We start from the raw sequence: 19,120 nt of genomic DNA, 5'->3' as shown, positions 1-19,120 counted from the left end.
CAATGCAAAGAACAAAAAAGGTAACAAAATGGGCTTTATGACAAAAAAGGTGGTTAAAAGGTCCACGGCTTGATTCAGTGAAACATTAAACTCGTTTCATTTCCTACCTAATTACGCTTACGTGCTCACCAACAAATCTATTTTTACTGATTTATTCATAGATATTTTCCTAGTACTCTTTCGTAATCAGTATTTTCGTGGTAATTAAAACCTTTTCGGCTGCATATGATAATTATAAACAAACACTTCAAAATTTTAATTTAGATATTGTTATCATAATCTCCTGCATAATCTGTATTCTGCAATCTCAGGATAAATCGTAACTGAATCGAAATAATCATACTAATCTATTATTAAAAGTTCTAAGAAGTAATATTGCCACACAACAATAAAAATAAAATCACCAACTTTTCCTATTGGACCTAAATATCTGAAAATTAAAATAAAGAAAGAAAACAAAAACAAAAAAAGCTCTATAAACACTCGCAGGAGAGGAGCTGTATCGATATCGTCTTCCCTAAAACAACATTCATTGATTACTATTACTCTCTCCGACGCACAGCCACGTCTTTGCTTTCAGATCTCGTCAACCTCAACCTCTCCGACACCACCAAGCAAATCATTGCCGAATACATATGGTTTGGTTCCATCTCCCTAGTCCCTTCTCTTTCACGACCAGTCTCATTATATCTGTTTTCTTACTACTGCTACGATCCAAAAGCTTTGCCTTTGCTATTAATAATCTCTTATGTTTTTACAATTTCGGTTCACTTCACTGTTTTTTTTTTCTCTTTTTCTGTCTTGTGTCGATGAGATTGACGTGTACATCATAAAGCTTGTCTCTTTCTCTGTTGTCGTCTTCTGGGTTTGTGATATTTTTCGTATGGATTGTGATTGAACAGGATCGGTGGATCTGGAATGGACATTAGAAGCAAAGCCAGGGTAAGTTGATGCTCTGTTTATGCATCCTCTGTTTTTCCTTGTATTCTCTGTTCATACTCTGTTTCACATCCTCTGTTTCTCCTTGTATGATCAAAATCTGATTTGTTTTTGGATAAATACAGACGCTCCCAGGACCAGTGAGCGATCCATCAAAGCTTCCCAAGTGGAACTACGATGGGTCCAGCACCGGTCAGGCCGCTGGAGATAACAGTGAAGTCATTCTATAGTATGTTTTCCCGATCATCTACCTCTGTTTATCTACTGTAATAAGTATTTAACACAAATCTCGTCTTGATCTTCATTCTTGTTTTTTTGTTTTGTTAATGAATCGATAGCCCTCAGGCGATATTTCGTGATCCGTTCAGGAGAGGCGACAACATCCTGGTAGGGTTGGTTTTTATATAATTAGTGTGTGACTAAATACAATTTTGGATCAGAATAAAAAAATTGGCTATTGTGTGATCTATGCAGGTGATGTGTGACGCTTACACACCGGCTGGAGATCCAATCCCGACCAACAAGAGGCACAATGCTTCTAAGATCTTCAGCCATCCCAACGTTGCCAAGGAGGTGCCTTGGTATGGGATTGAGCAAGAATACACTTTGATGCAAAAGGGTGTGAACTGGCCTATTGGTTGGCCTATTGGTGGCTTCCCTGGTCCTCAGGTACATCTAACAATCAACTGATTCTAATGTTATTTTTACCTAACTTTCTAATATTATGACATAGGGACCGTACTACTGTGGCGTGGGAGCTGACAAAGCCATTGGTCGTGACATTGTGGACGCACACTACAAGGCCTGTCTTTACGCCGGTATTAGCATCTCCGGTGTCAATGGAGAAGTCATGCCTGGACAGTGGGAGTTCCAAGTCGGTCCAGTTGAGGGTATTAGTGCTGGTGATCAAGTCTGGGTCGCTAGATACCTTCTCGAGGTAATAATCTACTTTAACCTGTATTACTGTGAATACGTACAAGCTTTGCTAATGATCAAACTATCTGTTTGACAGAGGATCACTGAGATCTCTGGTGTAAATGTCAGCTTCGACCCAAAACCAGTCCCGGTTAGTATCTTAACACACTCTAATGCTCATCATATGCACTGTAAGCAGCGTCGGTCATATACAAAGTGCGACGAAACATTCGTTTTAGCTCATCTAAAAACTATTATTCATAAAAATAAAAAAGAATTAAGTAAATATCCAAAATAGTACATTTTTAAGTTTTTCTTTGGTAATCTACATTTTTAAAGTTTATCAGAAAATATCATCCTAATCGCTAAATCTTTATATAAAATAAATATGTTTTAAATTTTTAATTAATTATAGTTTCAAAAAGAAATTTCCTTATGTGCTAACTTATCATAATACATGATCTAGTCTCATTATTTGTATAACACAATTTTTTATTAAAATTTATCTTAACATGTTTATGACCTCTTAATTCTCGTAGCGGGCCCTGATTGTAAGTAGCGTTGTTGTAACATATTGTTGCATTGGTTCAGGGTGACTGGAACGGAGCTGGAGCTCACTGCGACTACAGTACGAAGACGATGAGGAACGACGGAGGATTAGCAGTGATAAAGAAAGCAATAGAGAAGCTTCAGGTGAAGCACAAGGAGCACATTGCTGCATACGGTGAAGGCAACGAACGTCGTCTCACGGGGAAGCATGAAACTGCAGACATCAACACGTTCTCTTGGGGAGTGGCGAACCGTGGAGCCTCGGTAAGAGTGGGACGTGACACTGAGAAAGAAGGCAAAGGTTACTTCGAGGACCGAAGGCCAGCTTCTAACATGGATCCTTATGTCGTCACTTCCATGATCGCTGAAACCACCATCCTCGGTTAATGATCAGACATGTCTTTTTAATTGCACTAATAATTCTTATCATGGACTTTAGTAGTACAACGGCGTTTGGTGTGTTTTGTTTCGAATAATTAAATAAAGGATTTTTAAAGCTTTTGTTATACTGCATGATAATAATAAGAACGTATTGCATGTTTGAACTTGTCGCGGGTAGGATTTGGTGTTAATATAGTGTATTATTATAAAATAATAACGAATATTCTGTTATATTCGGGTTAATTATTGGCTTCCAACTTAAAACCAATTGGCAATTAGTGGATTGACTCTAACCCTTTATATAGTAGTAGAATAATTCTTATATTTCCGATGTGGGATGTTTCTCATCAAAACCCTCCCTCTTATCGTTCTGATAAGATGTTAAATTCAGGTTAATTATGCGCTTCCAACTTAAAACCAATTGATAATTAGTGGATTGACCATAACCCTTTATATAGTAGTAGAATAATTCTTATATTTCCGATGTGGGATATTTCTCGTCAATATATTTCCGTAGTGAAATTGAAAAACAAATAAATATTAAAATTCCGAAGACGCAGGGTGGTGGAATTTGAGGTGGGAACAACGTATAACGCGCTCGTCACGTGAGTGTACTCCTATGTCCTAGTCTGATGCATTGAAGTGCGCGACAGTCTCTGTCTTGGGCTAAAAAGTCAAACCGAATTTGCAATTTTATTGATATTTGTGATATTTATTTTTTGAGTGGGGTCATTTGTGATTCGTTGACTACTCCACTAACAAAAGTTTAGTCTTTTTGTGACGTATTTATTTCTTAAGTTAGGTATAATGTCCATGACGAACTAAAAAGATGATGAAGAAAAGTTGTGTTAACGTTTTCTTAAGTTTTGGAAGTCATAAACGCAAGTACACTGTTCGTACTTGGTATCTCAGTGCATTGTAGTATCACACTTTATGACTTTAATCATCGCAGCTACTTTAATCACACTTTCCTCATAAACTAAACACGTTAATCATGACGTCCAACCCACTTGATTTCGCTTTGAAAGAATATAAAGTTTTGAATCAACAAGATAAAATAGAAAGTGATATAGTTATGATTTGTATTGTCGACCAACAACACAAAACGAAAGAAAACCTAAGGTTGGTAATAATGTTGCTAGTAAGCTTTGAAAGAAAATATATAATATTGTTATTAATCAAACTATTAGATGCGTCCTGAGTTTTTGCGAAGCAGATTACGTTTCAACTTTTCGTCTTTTCCACATGGAAAAAGGAGTTGATAGTAAAAAGAAGAAACGAATTGAAACGGAATCTAACGTTTTGGTTTCACAAGTCATGTAGTTTTTTCCTCGTAACATTTAAAGGTGCACATTCTCTTTTTAATTCATGGTTAGATTGTTTAAATCATTAATTTTATGGTTAAGACTTCTGATAAAACGAATGCTAAGTTCCATCTCTCATCCAGAGTTATATGAAACTCAGAACTCAGTTCAGTACTTGGAACTCAAATAACGTGGCTATTACATATAAGCAAATTATGCTAAGTATTGAGATATGTATAGAGCACGTAGACACTTGGAGCCGAAACGGGGTTTTACATGATATTAAGGGTAGGGGCCCGGGCTTTCAGTGGGCTGGAAGCAAAAATTGTATTTTGGGCCACTAAAAGCTACATTAATTAAAAAAAGTAAAAAATGTATACCGCGTAAGTCGAACCAGTCAAGTCGGGCTACTGTAACTTTCATTATACAATTGGCAATGAAATATTTATAAACGCAAAAGTCAAAAGCGGATGCTTCTTAGACTTCTTGCCAGGGCCGGATCATGAACACAAGGAGCCGTATGGTTGGTTCTCAGAGGAACCGGGTAGTATTGATTGTCCGTCCATATACACCAATTATTCTGCCAGCTCTATGAGCTGTATTGGTTCTCAGAGGATTATGCTAGTATTGATTGTCCATAGTAACTGGTGCAGTGTTCGGCACCGGCATAAATGTGAAAACTCAGTGTGGTGCTTCACATTGAAAGGGAAAACGACTAGATACATAAATGGATTTAAGTTTCTAATTAGTAATTGCAGAGACGAGTTTGACCACAACTGATAATGAACGAAACAAAAGAGTTTTAGCACTCTTATTAACCCAGCACGCTTTTGTAATCACTCAACTCTCACCAAGTAACCTTCCACTTCATCAACGAGCCAATGAACTCCACTGTTGAGTATCAGCAACCTCAACAACTCCATCGTTTCATCCTCTGTGACGCCCAGTTTGGTAGATATGAATGAAATTCCAATCTTCTTTGTTGTGCACGACTCCAGCAAGTTCAGTATGGCTTGTGTTCTCATCTTCTGTAGCAAATCTTCCATGCAGCGATTGATAAACGTATCATGCTCCAAGTTACTCTACATAACCAAACAGTTTAATCAGAGTATTGTTTATGTGAGAAAACCATATTATTTTTTTAAGTTACCTTTAGTGCTCTCTCGAACTCTTCAAGATCCTGTTTTTGATATGCTTCTATGGAAGATTTCAATGTCAAGATCTCAGGGTGATTTGCGCAGATGTGTAGGTCCCATGTGTAGGGCATACTCGAACTCAGATCACATCACACTACAACATAATCAACAAGAATTAATTTATTACTCGGTTTTGAAAGTAGCAAAGAACCATAGTACTAATGGAAACGACTAATTACTCTGATCATTCGAGCCCATCATACTCGCCATAAGATCAAACCTTTTGTAAGGAAAGACAAAAGATCAATTAAAAGGTATAAAAATAGAGATAAAAACATATGTATATAGAGATGAGAAGATGAAAGGAAACTTACTTTACACATGGTATATATCTCTGGTTGTTGTCTTTGCAGTAGTTTGTAAAAACCGTGCTGAAGGCAACATAAGCTTATGTCCACTGACGTTCTGCCAAGTACATTTTGCCATGTATATATTGTTAAAAATATTTGATTATAATTTTAATTTTTTAAAAAAGTTCTAATAAAAAATAATTGTAAAGGGCTATTTGAAAGTAATTTTTCCTTTTAGCAAAAAATATAATTTTTGTTTTTAAAGATACTGAAGAAAGAGAATTATAAAAGATAAATATTAACTTTCAAGAAAAAAATATTAAACAAAAACGAATTATGAAATCCTACAAGTACAATAAATTATTTAATAAAAATCATGAATAAAAAAATACTATAGAATAAATAATTTCCTTTCTAAAAGACTAACCAAAATAAAATTGTAAAAATACTCTTTTTATTTTCTTATAAATAACTAACTATTATTTCTAAGTGGATATTGTATGTTACAAAATTATAAAGATGCAAATATTTCACATCTACATTAAACTTATCTTATAATAAATAATTTTCTTAGTTCATCATTTTTGTTAAGATTTTAAAAAAGGAAAAAATATAAATATATTGAAGCATCATTCAATTTTTGTGCAGTTTTTGCAACCGGTTTAAGTCATGGCGGAGGGACTGCAAAAACCTATACACGGAATCACCTTGGTATCTACCCTTGATGTATTGAAGCATCTTTAGATTGACATCCATCATTTTCTCGTATTCACCTTGACGACAATAAATCTTCACCATCTGCCTAAAAGCTTTGAAGCACTTAAACAATTAAAAAAGTATGAAACAGAATAATCTAGAAGCAAAGAATGCAACTGGACATAAACCAAGAAAATCATTTAACAAGTGAGAGAGAGATTACCAATTAGCATTATGTGGATCAATGCTGACAACATTAGCAAACTCTGAAAGAAAAATCATCAGGTTTTGTCTCAAGTCATTTCCATGAGTATTATGGTTCTTTGCTACTTCAAAAAAAGAGAAAAATAATAAATGTTTCTTCTTGTTGGTTATGTTGAGGGGGAAGTGATCTGAGTTCGGATTGACTCTTAGCATCTGCGAAAACCACCATGAGATTTTGGCAATGAAAATTTATAATGTCAAATCGTATGAGAGATTTTATATACCTGATAAACATACTGGTCAATATGTTTGTTGAGACTGTCAAACGATGTTATGTCGTTGACATCAAAGACAAGAACACAGCAACAGATTCGATCACGTCGATAAAGGGACACGCTATCCTCGCAAATCTACATGGAAAGAAACTAGTTTATTCATATTCAAAGCTCCATTAAATAAACTAGTACATATTATTTTCTTACCTTCGACTTCCAGATCTTATCATCAATTTCCATCCATCTTACCAGAGCGCCATCAATCTCAGCCGTAAGCTCACGATTAACAAACCTGAAACATGTTAACAAATTGCTTAACATAATTGATAAAATAAGACCAAAGAAAAAAAAAACATAAGAACCTCTCAGATCCGTACCTGTTAATCAATGATGATTTACCAACCCTGTCCAAATCAAAGAAATCAATATTCAAACAAAATATTTGAAAATGGAAGAACAATGACGAAGATAAAAAAACAAGATATGATATAGTACCCTCTGTCACCAACAACTAAAATCGGTAAAACCATTGCTGGAATGTAAGCAAACTGCAAACAAAATGAACACAGAGAAATAATTAATTTATGGAATCAAAGCTTTCCATAACATTTAGGATGTAACTCAAATCAATCAGATCAAGTGTAGAACTCGAATCAATCAAGAAATAAACTCAAATCGAAAAAGACATCTAATCAATCAGAGTCACAGTGTGGAACTCAAATCAAGTAAGAAATAAAAAGCGGTGTTCACCTGGAAGAAATAAGAAGATGAGCTTAGCTGCCTAGATACACGGAGAATCTCTATAAAAATATCAGAATTGGAGATAAAATTTAAAACTAAAAATACATTAATTTGGCTATTAATTTAAAATTTTGGATACAATTTTTGTTAATGCGTGAAACAAAAAGTTTAACATGTTTTTTAAGTGAGCAATAATCCATAATTATATGTATATTATCTGATCTTAAACTATGTGTAGCATCAATATAAGTATTTTGAATGAAATGAGAGAGAATAAAACTAATAATATAAGGTAAATATGCATATGTTCGGTTATCTTCGTAAATCTATTCTGATTCAGCTATTATTTATTCGGGGTTTCAGTTATCCGATTTCTTCTAACTCAAAGGATATTTTGTTATTTTGATTTGGATTTTGGTTCAGATTTTTTTGGGTTAGATTTGGATTGGGGTATCCCAAATTTGTTTGCTCAGGGAACCAACGACTGAGATGTTCCTGAATTAATTAATTTAATTTCAGTGTTAAAAATACTCGGGGGAAGAAGCAGACCAAACACTAGTAAAATCAAATATTTTTTTGAAGCATAACTGAGGAGAGTTAGTGTAATTACTACATCAATAACCTATTACCAAATTTGTAGTTCTAATTTCTAAACCCCCTTTTTTCATTACCATTACCATTACATTATTAAGTTATTATTAAAGCCTTCATTTGTAAAATTTCCGCTGAAATAAAAACACTTGTGAATTAGTATTATTTTTTTGCTTGGAAGTGAAATAAAATGTATTATTATTCTTTTCTGTTTTAGGGGGTTTTGATCAAATGCTGATGAAGTTTAAGGAAATAGTTTTTGTGTAGAAGGAAGGTGATTGATTACCTCTCCACGTCTAACTTCTCTTCGGGCGAATCCACAGATCCAATCGAGGACACTTCATCAGGTATCGTGCATTTTTTTTTCATTTGCTGAAGCTCTTCAATTTTTGGATCCGATTAGATCGAATCAAGTAGATTCTTTCTTCTTCTGTAAAGATAGCGAGATAAAGTTACCATCTTTGGCGATAAATCTGCAAACTTTATGGAGATAGAAGAGAGAGAAAAATTGACCTTTTAACACTCTCTTCTGTTTGATTGCAGTTTTTGGGATCCTGAGTGATGAATTTCTTGCTCCGATCTGCTTCCTCCGCCACTCACCGCCCTCCGGTGAGCGAACCACCAGCTACTCCGCCTCAACCTCCTCCTCCCGAAGCAACCAAGCCCCCCGGATCGACTCTGGAAGGGTTGATAGCTGAGGAGACTTTCCCACAGTATCCATCAGTAGATGAGGATCATTTGGCTGATGGATCTAGAGACGACGACGGTAATGGAGACTCAAATTCAAAGTCTGGTGGTGGCTTTGGTATGGAGAGGTTCTCTGATGTGTCTGATGAACAAGGATGGATCTCTATTCCATATAGTAATAATACTTCTTTTAACTTTTAAAGTATTCAACTTTAAAGCTTCTTCTCTACTTTAATCTGATGTCTTCTTATTACAGAGGAGATTCCGGATAACTGGTCTGAGTCCGTTGATATTCAGTCGTTACGGTCCCTGGATCGCTCCTTTGTGTTTCCTGGTAACTATATGCGTCTGTTTCATCATTTACTACTGCTACTAGCTGTTTGTAACATTAGAGACATTTGTGTCTACTTATAGGTGAGCAGATTCAGATCCTTGCTTGCTTATCTGAGAGTAAAGGAGACGCTGAGATCATCACCCCTTTTAAAGTTGCTGAGGTGATGAGCAGAACTGGACATAGAAAGCTCTCTGACAACGGGGCGAGTACACCGTCAGGGGATGGAGATCTGAGCCCTGATGGTCAGTTTGCAACTCAGAACGGCGACAGTCCTGGTAAAGAGAGTTTGGATTCACAGAAGGACGTATCTGATGGCGAATCTATCTTGAGGATGGAGGATCATCAGAGAAGAACTGAAGACTTGCTTTCCAGGTTTCAGAAGTCTCATTTCTTTGTTAGGATCGCAGAGTCTGGCGAGCCGCTTTGGTCTAAGAAAAGCTCTCTGGTGGGAGACACAGAGTTAGATGAAAAGAGGAAAAAGAGACCTTGTGTTAGTGCTTTTGTAGATAGAGGAGACTTTGATCCTAATGTTGCTGGAGGTGTAGCTAGAAGTAAAGCAAAATGCTGTGCCTTGCCCAATGGAGACATAGTGGTATGTGATGGTAATTCTTACTAAGTTGCTGATTAAGTTAACTTACTGATTCTCACACAACACCTTTGTTTGGAAGGGTGCAGGTCTCTTTACAAGTTTATATCGTTGACTGTCCCAAAGAACCCATCATTGAGATACTGCAGTTTGAGAAGCATCAGGACGGAGATACTGACTCGGATCATGGACACAAGGATCCATATGGGAACCTTTTAAAGTGGTTGATACCGTTGGATAACACTATCTCTCAGCAACCCCGTTCTTTACCACCTCCTATAAGCGGCTCTACCCCAGGTATCAGCAGCACTGCGCACAAGCCATCACTCTCTTCTGGCTCAGGTTCTCAGCTCTTCTCATTCGGCCATTTTAGAAGCTACTCCATGTCAGCTCTTCCAGCGCCGAACACTGCACCAGTTACTGGACCCGTAAAAACTCAAAGCTCCAAACCATCATTTGATCTTGAAGACTGGGACAGTTACTCAGGTCAAACATTAAGGAACGGTCAGAAGTCTGGGACTGAAGAGCTGTTATCTTTCCGGGGTGTCCCTTTGGAGCGGGATAGATTCTCTGTTCGTTGTGGACTCGAAGGCATCTGCATTCCTGGTAGAAGATGGAGGAGGAAACTCGAAATCATTCAACCTATTGATATCAATTCTTTTGCAGCTGATTGTAATACAGATGATCTTCTCTGCGTTCAGATAAAGGTGTGTGTTTGTGCAGCTTTGATGTTACTGTGTTCAATTTATTTCTAGGACTCATCTTAAAATTTATCTTTTTGATTGGCAGAACGTTGCTCCTACACACACTCCAGATATTGTTATATACATCGACGCCATAACAATTGTTTTTGAAGAGGCAGGGAAGAGTGCTTCTCCTTCTTCAGTACCAATTGCTTGTATTGAAGCTGGAAACGAGCACAGTTTGCCCAATTTAACTCTCAGGTTTGTTTGAGGGACCAAAGCTAGAATGCTCTTTTCAGGAACATTTATAGAGTGCACTTACCTACGTCTTAAGTTTTCTTCCAACGTTTCAGGAAAGGTGAGGAGCATTCGTTCATTGTGAAGCCTGCTTTTTCTGTTGGAAGTAATCTGAAGCCCTCTGCTGCGAGAAAAGAACTCAAGTCATCGAGTTTGTCTCTTCCATCTGTGAATTTTGAAAGACTAGGGAGCGGTTTAAGTGGTGATCATTATGCGGTGATGGTGTCATGTCGCTGCAACTACACAGGTTGATCCTTGTTGCTTGTTGAGGTTTTTAGCCATGTTTGTGTCTTTCTTCTCTTAAGATCTTTTTTTTTTGTTGTTGTTGTTGGATTCAGAATCAAGACTTTTTTTCAAACAACGAACAAAGTGGAGACCAAGAGTTTCGAGGGACCTGATGATCTCTGTTGCGTCTGAAATGTCAGGAGAGCCTTGTGGCCCCCATGGGAGGGCCTCCCAGCTACCTGTTCAGGTCACTCTCTCTCTCTCTCTCTGACTATAAATTACTGGCCATCTGCAAAGACCACTCAGCTTAAATCCCAATGGGGTCTTTGTTTTTTGTGCTGTTTCAGATTTTAACACTTCAGGCATCAAATTTGACAACTGAAGATCTGTCTTTAACGGTTCTGGCTCCAGCATCCTTCACATCACCTCCGTCTGTGGTGTCCCTAAATTCCACGCCTACATCCCCTATAAGCCCATTCCTAGGATTCTCTGAGTTCACAGAAAGAGTACAAACCGAAAAACGCAACACAACAACGCGTAAAGTCCAGTCGTTACCCTCAATTCCACTGGATACAAGGACAGAGACACCAACAAATGATGAAATGAATCCTTCTTCAGATGTTGTTCCAAAGAGCGGCTTGGGCTGTACACATCTCTGGCTACAAAGTCGAGTTCCCTTGGGGTAAACTTATAATAGCAAATATGATTCAACTCATTCCTTTTTTTTCCTCTGCTGGTAATGTTTTACTATTGGGTAACCTGGTTTTTACTTTCTAAATGCATCAGATGTGTTCCTTCGAAGTCTACAGCAACAATCAAGCTAGAGTTACTTCCTTTGACTGACGGCATAATCACTTTGGATACTCTCCAAATCCACGTCAAGGAGAAAGGTAAACAAAAGAAACTGTCTAGTTTATCACCAACGACTATAAACACATTTTTCCCTTTCTATGAAAACATCCATATGCAAATCTCTAGTGACCTGCTCATTGTAGATTCTTTTTCTTAATGACCGAAACACCAAATGGGCTTGTCTGTGTGTGTGACAGGTCGGAGGTACATTCCAGAGCAGTCACTCAAGATAAACGCTACGTCAAGCATTTCCTCTGGGATTTTCTAGCCTCACCCAAAACCACTTTTTTGCCTTTCTTAAAGCCGAGCAGAGTCATCATCAAACACTGAGCAGTCTTTGTTTCACAGGTTCCATCTTCATCTCAATAGGCTATTGACTTTTGGTTTCAAGCTTTGAAAGAAAGTTATGTTGTAAAACCACTTTGGATGCTATTTATTTTGAACATGTGTTTGCATTTCTTTGGACTTCTTTTGTTTGCAATTGATTGGTTCTGTTAAAACTTGGATAGACACAACCTTTGTTATGAACTACATATATTTGTTAATTACTATATACTCCTGATTCACAAAGTGTGTTTTGACACTTTTTTGTTACATAAAAGAATTGTCATTTTAGAATTTTAATGCAATTTATATTTATTTTAAATTTAATATTAGTTACAAATGTTTGATCTTGTAAATAATTTTATTTATCTCAAATAGTATTGGTTAAAATGTGTAAGTAATAAAATATAAATAAATTTAAATTATTTTCTTAAGTGCCAAAACTACACTTTTAATCAATAAATCTTTTATTATCTTGGAAACATGAAAAAAGACAAGATTTTGATCCATAATTGAAAGGACATGACAAAGGGAATTACTATGCTAACTCTGCTGGAACATAACCGAACAATGTTGGAACATGCCAGGCGCGAGTTGGCAAATACCAACGTGATATGCCACTAGGAACCATCCGTAACACGCAGAAGCGATTACTAACATCTCTGAATCCATGACAACACAAAACAACTTCCTTCTCCATGTCAGTGATAAAGAAACTCATAGGATTCCAAATAAAATGGACATGAGGTTTTAAATCCACTATTAAGAACATGCACCACGACGCAAACGTGGTCTCAATCTCATCGGTTATCCATATTTCCACCAGCAGTGTCTTTTTACTCTGATATAACAACAAAAGATGTTCTTCTCTAACGACCGAGAGAGCCATAGTATCAGAATCACATGGTTCATAAAGAGAGCTAGGAACACACAGACGTTGCAAGCTTTCTTTTGAAAAATCAAAACTGAGAAGTGAGTAGTCAAACACTTTATGATTAGACGACAGCCAATAAGTATCCCCTTTTAGAGACACCCCACAAGGTTGTAAGAAGGCTTGGGTTGTGACGGCATCAAGACTCCTCCATGAGTTAGAGCCAAACTCATAGATTTCCAATCTTAAGTCGCCTTCTAGAGTCGTGACATCAAGTTTCTTCCATGATTCAGGTTTCCCGTGGTCGTAGTAACACGGAAGCCTCAAGATTTTGTAGTTATGGCACAGTTCGTTCTTGTCGTATCCCATAGCATAGGCGCTATTGTAATAAGGCTTCTGCTGTTGAATCCATCTGGTTTTCCCTGAAAACGGGTTCCTAACCACAAGCATGTTTGACTTGGGGTGGGTGCATAGCAACAAGCCATCACAATGATGAAAGGCTTTGGTTACATTATCATGGAGATCAACTACGGTAAGTCCATCTACACCAAATATTGTCTCAGCGTCGCAGTTAGCTCCGTGGATGGATATCACTGAACATACCTTGTGATTCAGCATGAGAGCATGATACTGCCTTGTTTTATCAAAGTGCTTCTTGATGAATCTTGGATCTTTGAATAAAGCTTGATGGAACCATCCTTTGCACGTTGATCGTAGGCTCCTCAGAGATGTGACCGGAACCCTAGACAGTATCTCTTCTACCAATTCTTGGGGCAGAGTAGAGATCATTATTGTTTCTATTGTGATAAGATATTATGCAGAATTTTCATAACATTTATACCAAAAAATGCAGACAGAGTTTTAAGTAAATTTTGGAAAGCTCGAAATAGTTTCATACATTTTTTGGCAAGTAAACTAGTAATATTTTCGGGGAAAAATAACTTGAGTTTCAGTTATTTTCCTTTATTAAAACTAATTTATATTCCGAATGTTCCCTTTTTGATAAGAAAAACAAAATAATAAAATTTTGTTATTAACATTAGTGAAATAAAATAAGTTTATTTTACATTTATCATTTAGATCTTACATTTTTGAGGTGGTAACAAGTTTGTTTATTATTTTTGGTTTTTGCGCTCACATAAAGCCTCTTGACTCATCCGTCCCTTTTAATTGTTTCAACATAGAGCTCAGATTATATTTGGGGAAAAGACTCGTATTAATAAGATCATTACCTAAGTTTATTCCGAAGTGTTTGTTGTACTATGGAGTTATGTACCAATCCGAACCAAAGTATATTAGCAGATTATACTAGTACTACATCTTACCATTGCAAGTTTGTTAAACCAAACAGAAACACATTTAGTGCTACAAACTCGTTGAACCAACATAGAGGTCACATCTAGAGCATTACAATAATATAGAGGTTGGTAAAAGATATGCTTAGAAACCTAGTTCATAGGAAGGAGACCAGAGTTATCTCCTCATTCATTTACGAAGTGAACTCTAACACCCGCAACCACACGTCCTGAGAGCTCAAATTCACAAACAACAGTGTCTCCTGTTTTGAGGTTGTACTGTTGACATACATTCTCCCAGCCAAGGAAACTAGGAGAACCGCTGTAATACTTAGTTAAGCCATCCACTTTCTTTCCATCGGGAAGAATGAAGTACATGGAGGAATCACGGGGACCAAACTCCAAGCCATACTGCCTAATCACCGGAGTGCCCACATGCTACTTGCACAAATATGAAAGATATATAGAAAAAGACGAGTCTTTGTTTCAGTTGCAAGTTCAATAAAATAAACTGTGTAACTTTTGTGACTAGAAACTAAAAAAGTATTTACCAGCAAATGGTTTGATTTCGTCACAGTCTTCGCACAATAAGGGTTTTGGGGGTTTAAGAGGTATCGCTCAGGGTTTTGCACATTAGCACAACTCTTTCTCCCACGAGTAGTTGTTCTTCCACTTGCTGAAAGTTCAGCAGCCAATACAAAAACAAAAAATAGGCAGTCCATATCTTTTGTCTTAGAGATAAAAGTATAATAGTTTTGAGTTTAAAGAAAATGAGGATGGTTTCTTTTCAATTTGAATGGTATTACCAGAGGTAGAAGCAGAGGTTGTCTCCTTTTTAGGCTCAACTCCAAGAGGTGCAGAGATGATCTCTTTTCCATCTTTCTTGAAGATTCTCACTTGGAAATACATAGTGTTTTGGTGTGTGAAGACCAGTGTATCATCTGGACCTAAAAAGTTGTCATCCACAAACTCATCCCAGTCTTCTTTGATCATAAACAGACCTTTTTTGTCTGGGTGGAGCCAGAGTTGCCAAGAATTGTTCCATGGAACGCTAAACACCACTCTGTGCTCAAAAGACTCACAGGTGCCTCTCAAGAACTCTTCCGGAATAATCCTCTTTAAGAAAAGAAAACAGAAACAGTTGAGTAAACAAAAAATAATTGCATGCAGGCTTTGTCTGTAGTTGTAGCTAAAACAATCACCAGCAGAAGAATGAAGTAAAAGCTTATGATCATGTATCACATTTGTGTAAACGTTGAAGATAAAGTAGATATATAGTCTTCTTGGTAACAAAAGCAAGTTCAATGGAACAGAGAGTGGAGATCAGAGGATGTACCTTGGATTTAGATTTCCAGTTTTGACCTGGAGACAGAGACTTGGAGAAGCTAGACTTGCTCAGACATTCTTGCATCTTTCTCTCCGGTGACATTCTTCTTCTTCAAAGCCGAGATCTATTTTGAAAACTAAGTGTTGTGGTCTTGTGGAGAGCTGATGATGATCAATTGCATGTGGTTAATAAAAGCAAAAAGCCAAAGTAAATTGTAAACAAAATAAACTTTTTTCTCTTCTTAGAGCATCTCGAATGACACTCTATTTTCTCTTCTATAATTCTTACAAAAATAGAGTAATTTTATTATAAAGTAAGTTTTGATCCAATGGTTTACTTTATAATATAGTTACTCTATTTTTGTGGAGAAAATAGAGTAAAACCATTATTTCACTCCAAATATAGAGTGAAAAAGTGGGTTTACGCTATTTTCTCTACAAAAATAGAGTAACTCTATTATAGAGTAAATCATTGGAACAAAACTTATTCTATAATAGAGTTACTCTATTTTTATGGAAATTAGAGCATCAGTATCCCCAGGGACTCCACAAATCCCTTAAATCTCTCTTCTTTTTTTTTCTGGTCATGGTAATCTAAGGGACACTTTTATTTGTCCTTTATATAAGAAATTTTCCCCATTATTCTTCTTGGTCCTCTCCTCTTTCTCCTTAAAGGATGGTTTAAGGGCCTAGGGATATTGATGCTCTTATAGAGGAGAAAATAGAATGTATGCTCTTAGAACGTTATTCCTGTGTTAAAAAAAAAAAGGACGTTATTCCTTATTTTACCTCGCCCATTCTATTATAGAGGACGCAATAATGAAAGAAGAGGCTCTATAAATTCTTCTTCAAACTTGACACGTCTTCCAGATTACTAAAATACCCCTAACCTTTCTTTTTATTGTGAAAAGTCCGGTTCAGTTTGATTTTAGTAGCAAAAGATAAAATTAAAATCACTTTCTTTCCGGTTCTATGGACCAACGAACCGGCCTTTGTTCCAATCATCTACCACCTAAAACAGCATAGCATGCCTGTACTTGTCAGCAGCCTTAACCACAGACGGGAAATTCAACTGGTTAGCCGGCGTTCGGGAATCCTTGCGTCTCAAGGCACACACGTACATGCTTCCCATAAACAACAGACTCACCTATACGTTTCTCCTCGGTGAAATCAAAAGGAGTTCCCTTCACCGGTAAGCAGGTATGGTCCTGAGATTTTTAGGAGCCATAGACAATTTAGTAAAGGTGTATGCTGCTGTGATCCGGATATAGAGTACCGATCAGTATTTTATAAAACTAGAATCATAGTCTCCTTACGTACCGGTGCTAACGTCATCCCAGTCCTAAACTCCTATCTTGTTTTTTTTTGTTCAAAACGCATTTCTCAAGTTGATTTTTTTCTAAAAAAAAATAATTTATAATTTGAAATCACCAAAGCTATAATCCAAAAAGAGAGCATTTGGTTGGTTTTATTTCGAAGCAAAAAAGATGAAATTTCATTAGTCGAATATTATCCAACATTACAAAATACATTTTGCATGAGCTGGACTATATAATTTTCGACAAGAAAAAAAGATAGTACAATCAATGATTTTTCTTTTTCTGAAACAAGGCTAAATGTACAAACGGTCATAACTGCGTCTTCGCGTGAAGTTAGACTTTAGCTGTAACCTTTTTCAGGTATCCTATGTGTTGGGGAAATAAAGGCACACGGCGCAGCGGAACTTAACGGTCGTGTTTCCCCTGACCTTGGTGTGAACCTGTGAGGAAAATACTTCGACGATAGCAGAATATAGTATAAGCAGAAACTAAATGAGACAAGCACTTTTTACGTGGAAAACCTCCTCGATGTGAGAAGGAAAAACCACGGGACCGTAGTCCACTCAACAATCCACTATATAAATGTATGTGAGTACAACCACGTCCTCCCTGTTCAACAACCTGAACAGAACAGAGACTCTAGCTACAAAGAGCTATCTCCAACACAAGATACTACAACAACAAGAGAGCAACACAAAGCTTCAAAACCGGCAGCAACAAGACGACCTCAGCTCACAAGGATTCCGGCAACCAGAGACTAATCCCACCGTACAAATCCAAGATGAACAAGTCCACAACACCTCTGCCAAATCTCAGCTCAATCAGAGAAGATCTCACCGTCGGATTTACCAAACACTCAAGACAGCTCTGCTGAAAAACTGTGACGACCAGCTTCACGAAAACCCAGATAACAGAAGATCCAACCGTTAGAATCCAAATCCCTTCGGTGAACCTCTAACCCACTGACTGAAGAAGCTTCCCACAAAATATCAGCCCGATCAAGATCCGTTTGACCCTCCAAATCTGCCTTGACAAACCCAGACGAAATCTGCCTTCTTCTCTCCTTTTTCTCTCTTTTGTCTTAAGAGTCTTCTTGAGTACTCTTCTTTCTTTTCTTGTGTTATGTCTGCTGTCTAGCACAAATTAGGTTAAGAGACTTTATATGGTATCTCACTAACCCTAATAACCTCCAAGGCCCAATACTAATCTCATGGACTAATACCAATGGCCCAACTTCCAAGTTTGGTTATCACCAACCAAACCCAATGGGTTTCCTCCATCTAGAAGGAACCCAACAAACTCCCCCTCCGACTAGGTGGAGGAAACAGCCATTCCGGCTATCCCTCGGCATACTTCAAGCTTTCCCCTCGGCAAAGACTTTGTCATCATATCAGCTCCATTATCATCCGTATGAACTTTTGCAAGTTCCACTTCCTTAGAAGCAACCACATCCCGTATCCAATGATACCTCCTCTGAATGTGTTTCGACTTCGAATGAAATGTAGAATTCTTCCCGAGACAAATGGCGCTTTGACTATCACAAAGCAACTCATACTTTTCTTGCTTGAAACCGATCTCTTCACAGAAGTTCTTCATCCACAACAACTCTTTACAAGCTTCAGTTGCAGCAATGAACTCTGCCTCAGTGGTAGATAGTGCAACGCACTTTTGCAGCCTTGACTGCCATGCCACAGCTCCACCCGCAAATGTTACTAAGTAACCTGAAGTAGACTTGCTAGAATCAACATCTCCAGACATGTCAGAATCAGTGAAACTAACCAGGAAAGGCTTCTTACTCCCAAATGTAATCTTCAGATCAGAAGTCCCTCGGAGATATCTCAAGATCCACTTCACAGCATTCCAATGTTCTCTCCCCGGTTTGGAGATAAACCTGCTGACAACTCCAACGGCGTAGGCTAAATCCGGTCTTGTACAGACCATGGCATACATCAAACTACCAACTGCAGAAGCATATGGAACTTTCGCCATATCTTCCTTCTCCTCATATGTCTTCGGACTCTGTTGACTGCTCAGTCTTAAGTGTGGTGCAAGCGGAGTACTCAACACTTTAGACTTGTCCATGTGAAACCTTTTAAGTACCTTTTCAATGTACCTCTCCTGAGACAAATGAATCAGCTTCTCACTTCTGTCTCTAACAATTCTCATACCGAGAATCTGTTTCGCTGGACCCATATCTTTCATGGCAAAGGACATTCCGAGCTGCTCTTTCAACTCCTTAA

The 19,120-nt window shown here is 37.4% G+C and overlaps 5 protein-coding genes and 1 long non-coding RNA gene across 6 annotated transcripts; 2 read left to right on the top strand and 4 right to left on the bottom strand.

Annotated features, from left to right (window-relative positions):
• Window positions 1-489: 489 nt before the first annotated feature.
• On the top strand, window positions 490-2,902 carry LOC130503950 (glutamine synthetase cytosolic isozyme 1-3-like; the record flags this gene model as incomplete). Its single annotated transcript, XM_056998524.1, has 8 exons — window positions 490-638; window positions 903-942; window positions 1,065-1,168; window positions 1,278-1,326; window positions 1,414-1,608; window positions 1,673-1,876; window positions 1,952-2,005; window positions 2,446-2,902. Coding segments are annotated over 8 exons (1,140 nt in total), but the record flags the coding sequence as incomplete, so codon positions are not given.
• Window positions 2,903-4,855: 1,953 nt separating this feature from the next.
• On the bottom strand, window positions 4,856-5,691 carry LOC130503951 (uncharacterized). The gene is made up of 4 exons (XR_008941079.1): window positions 5,599-5,691; window positions 5,464-5,504; window positions 5,239-5,378; window positions 4,856-5,170 (listed from the first exon to the last, which is right to left on the bottom strand). It is a non-coding gene; the product is annotated as an uncharacterized LOC130503951 (long non-coding RNA).
• A 585-nt stretch (window positions 5,692-6,276) lies between these two features.
• On the bottom strand, window positions 6,277-7,441 carry LOC130503952 (GTP-binding protein YPTC5-like). The gene is made up of 5 exons (XM_056998525.1): window positions 7,245-7,441; window positions 7,127-7,153; window positions 6,957-7,041; window positions 6,759-6,884; window positions 6,277-6,687 (listed from the first exon to the last, which is right to left on the bottom strand). The coding sequence occupies exons 1-5, from the start codon at window positions 7,277-7,279 to the stop codon at window positions 6,490-6,492; spliced, it is 471 nt and encodes a 156-aa protein (XP_056854505.1). The 5' UTR covers window positions 7,280-7,441; the 3' UTR covers window positions 6,277-6,489.
• Window positions 7,442-8,264: 823 nt separating this feature from the next.
• LOC108863064 (uncharacterized) lies at window positions 8,265-12,315 on the top strand. Its single transcript, XM_018637369.2, has 11 exons — window positions 8,265-8,428; window positions 8,625-8,943; window positions 9,025-9,102; window positions 9,183-9,694; window positions 9,778-10,395; window positions 10,478-10,632; window positions 10,725-10,915; window positions 11,007-11,140; window positions 11,241-11,575; window positions 11,680-11,783; window positions 11,943-12,315. Exons 2-11 carry the CDS (start codon window positions 8,643-8,645, stop codon window positions 12,011-12,013), a joined length of 2,499 nt encoding a protein of 832 aa, XP_018492871.1. The 5' UTR covers window positions 8,265-8,428; window positions 8,625-8,642; the 3' UTR covers window positions 12,014-12,315.
• An 89-nt stretch (window positions 12,316-12,404) lies between these two features.
• LOC130503953 (putative F-box protein At3g17560) lies at window positions 12,405-13,729 on the bottom strand. The gene has a single exon (XM_056998526.1). The coding sequence runs from the start codon at window positions 13,727-13,729 to the stop codon at window positions 12,608-12,610; it is 1,122 nt and encodes a 373-aa protein (XP_056854506.1). The 3' UTR covers window positions 12,405-12,607.
• Window positions 13,730-14,220: 491 nt separating this feature from the next.
• Window positions 14,221-15,741, bottom strand: LOC108860427 (B3 domain-containing protein At5g25470-like). Its single transcript, XM_018634310.2, has 4 exons — window positions 15,572-15,741; window positions 15,042-15,351; window positions 14,787-14,911; window positions 14,221-14,673 (listed from the first exon to the last, which is right to left on the bottom strand). Exons 1-4 carry the CDS (start codon window positions 15,662-15,664, stop codon window positions 14,422-14,424), a joined length of 780 nt encoding a protein of 259 aa, XP_018489812.1. The 5' UTR covers window positions 15,665-15,741; the 3' UTR covers window positions 14,221-14,421.
• Between the last annotated feature and the right edge of the window lie 3,379 nt (window positions 15,742-19,120).

The sequence above is a fragment of the Raphanus sativus genome, unplaced genomic scaffold, assembly GCF_000801105.2.
Source record: "Raphanus sativus cultivar WK10039 unplaced genomic scaffold, ASM80110v3 Scaffold1256, whole genome shotgun sequence".
Classification (NCBI taxonomy): domain Eukaryota; kingdom Viridiplantae; phylum Streptophyta; class Magnoliopsida; order Brassicales; family Brassicaceae; genus Raphanus; species Raphanus sativus.
This window is presented reverse-complemented; position numbering and strand designations above follow the sequence as displayed.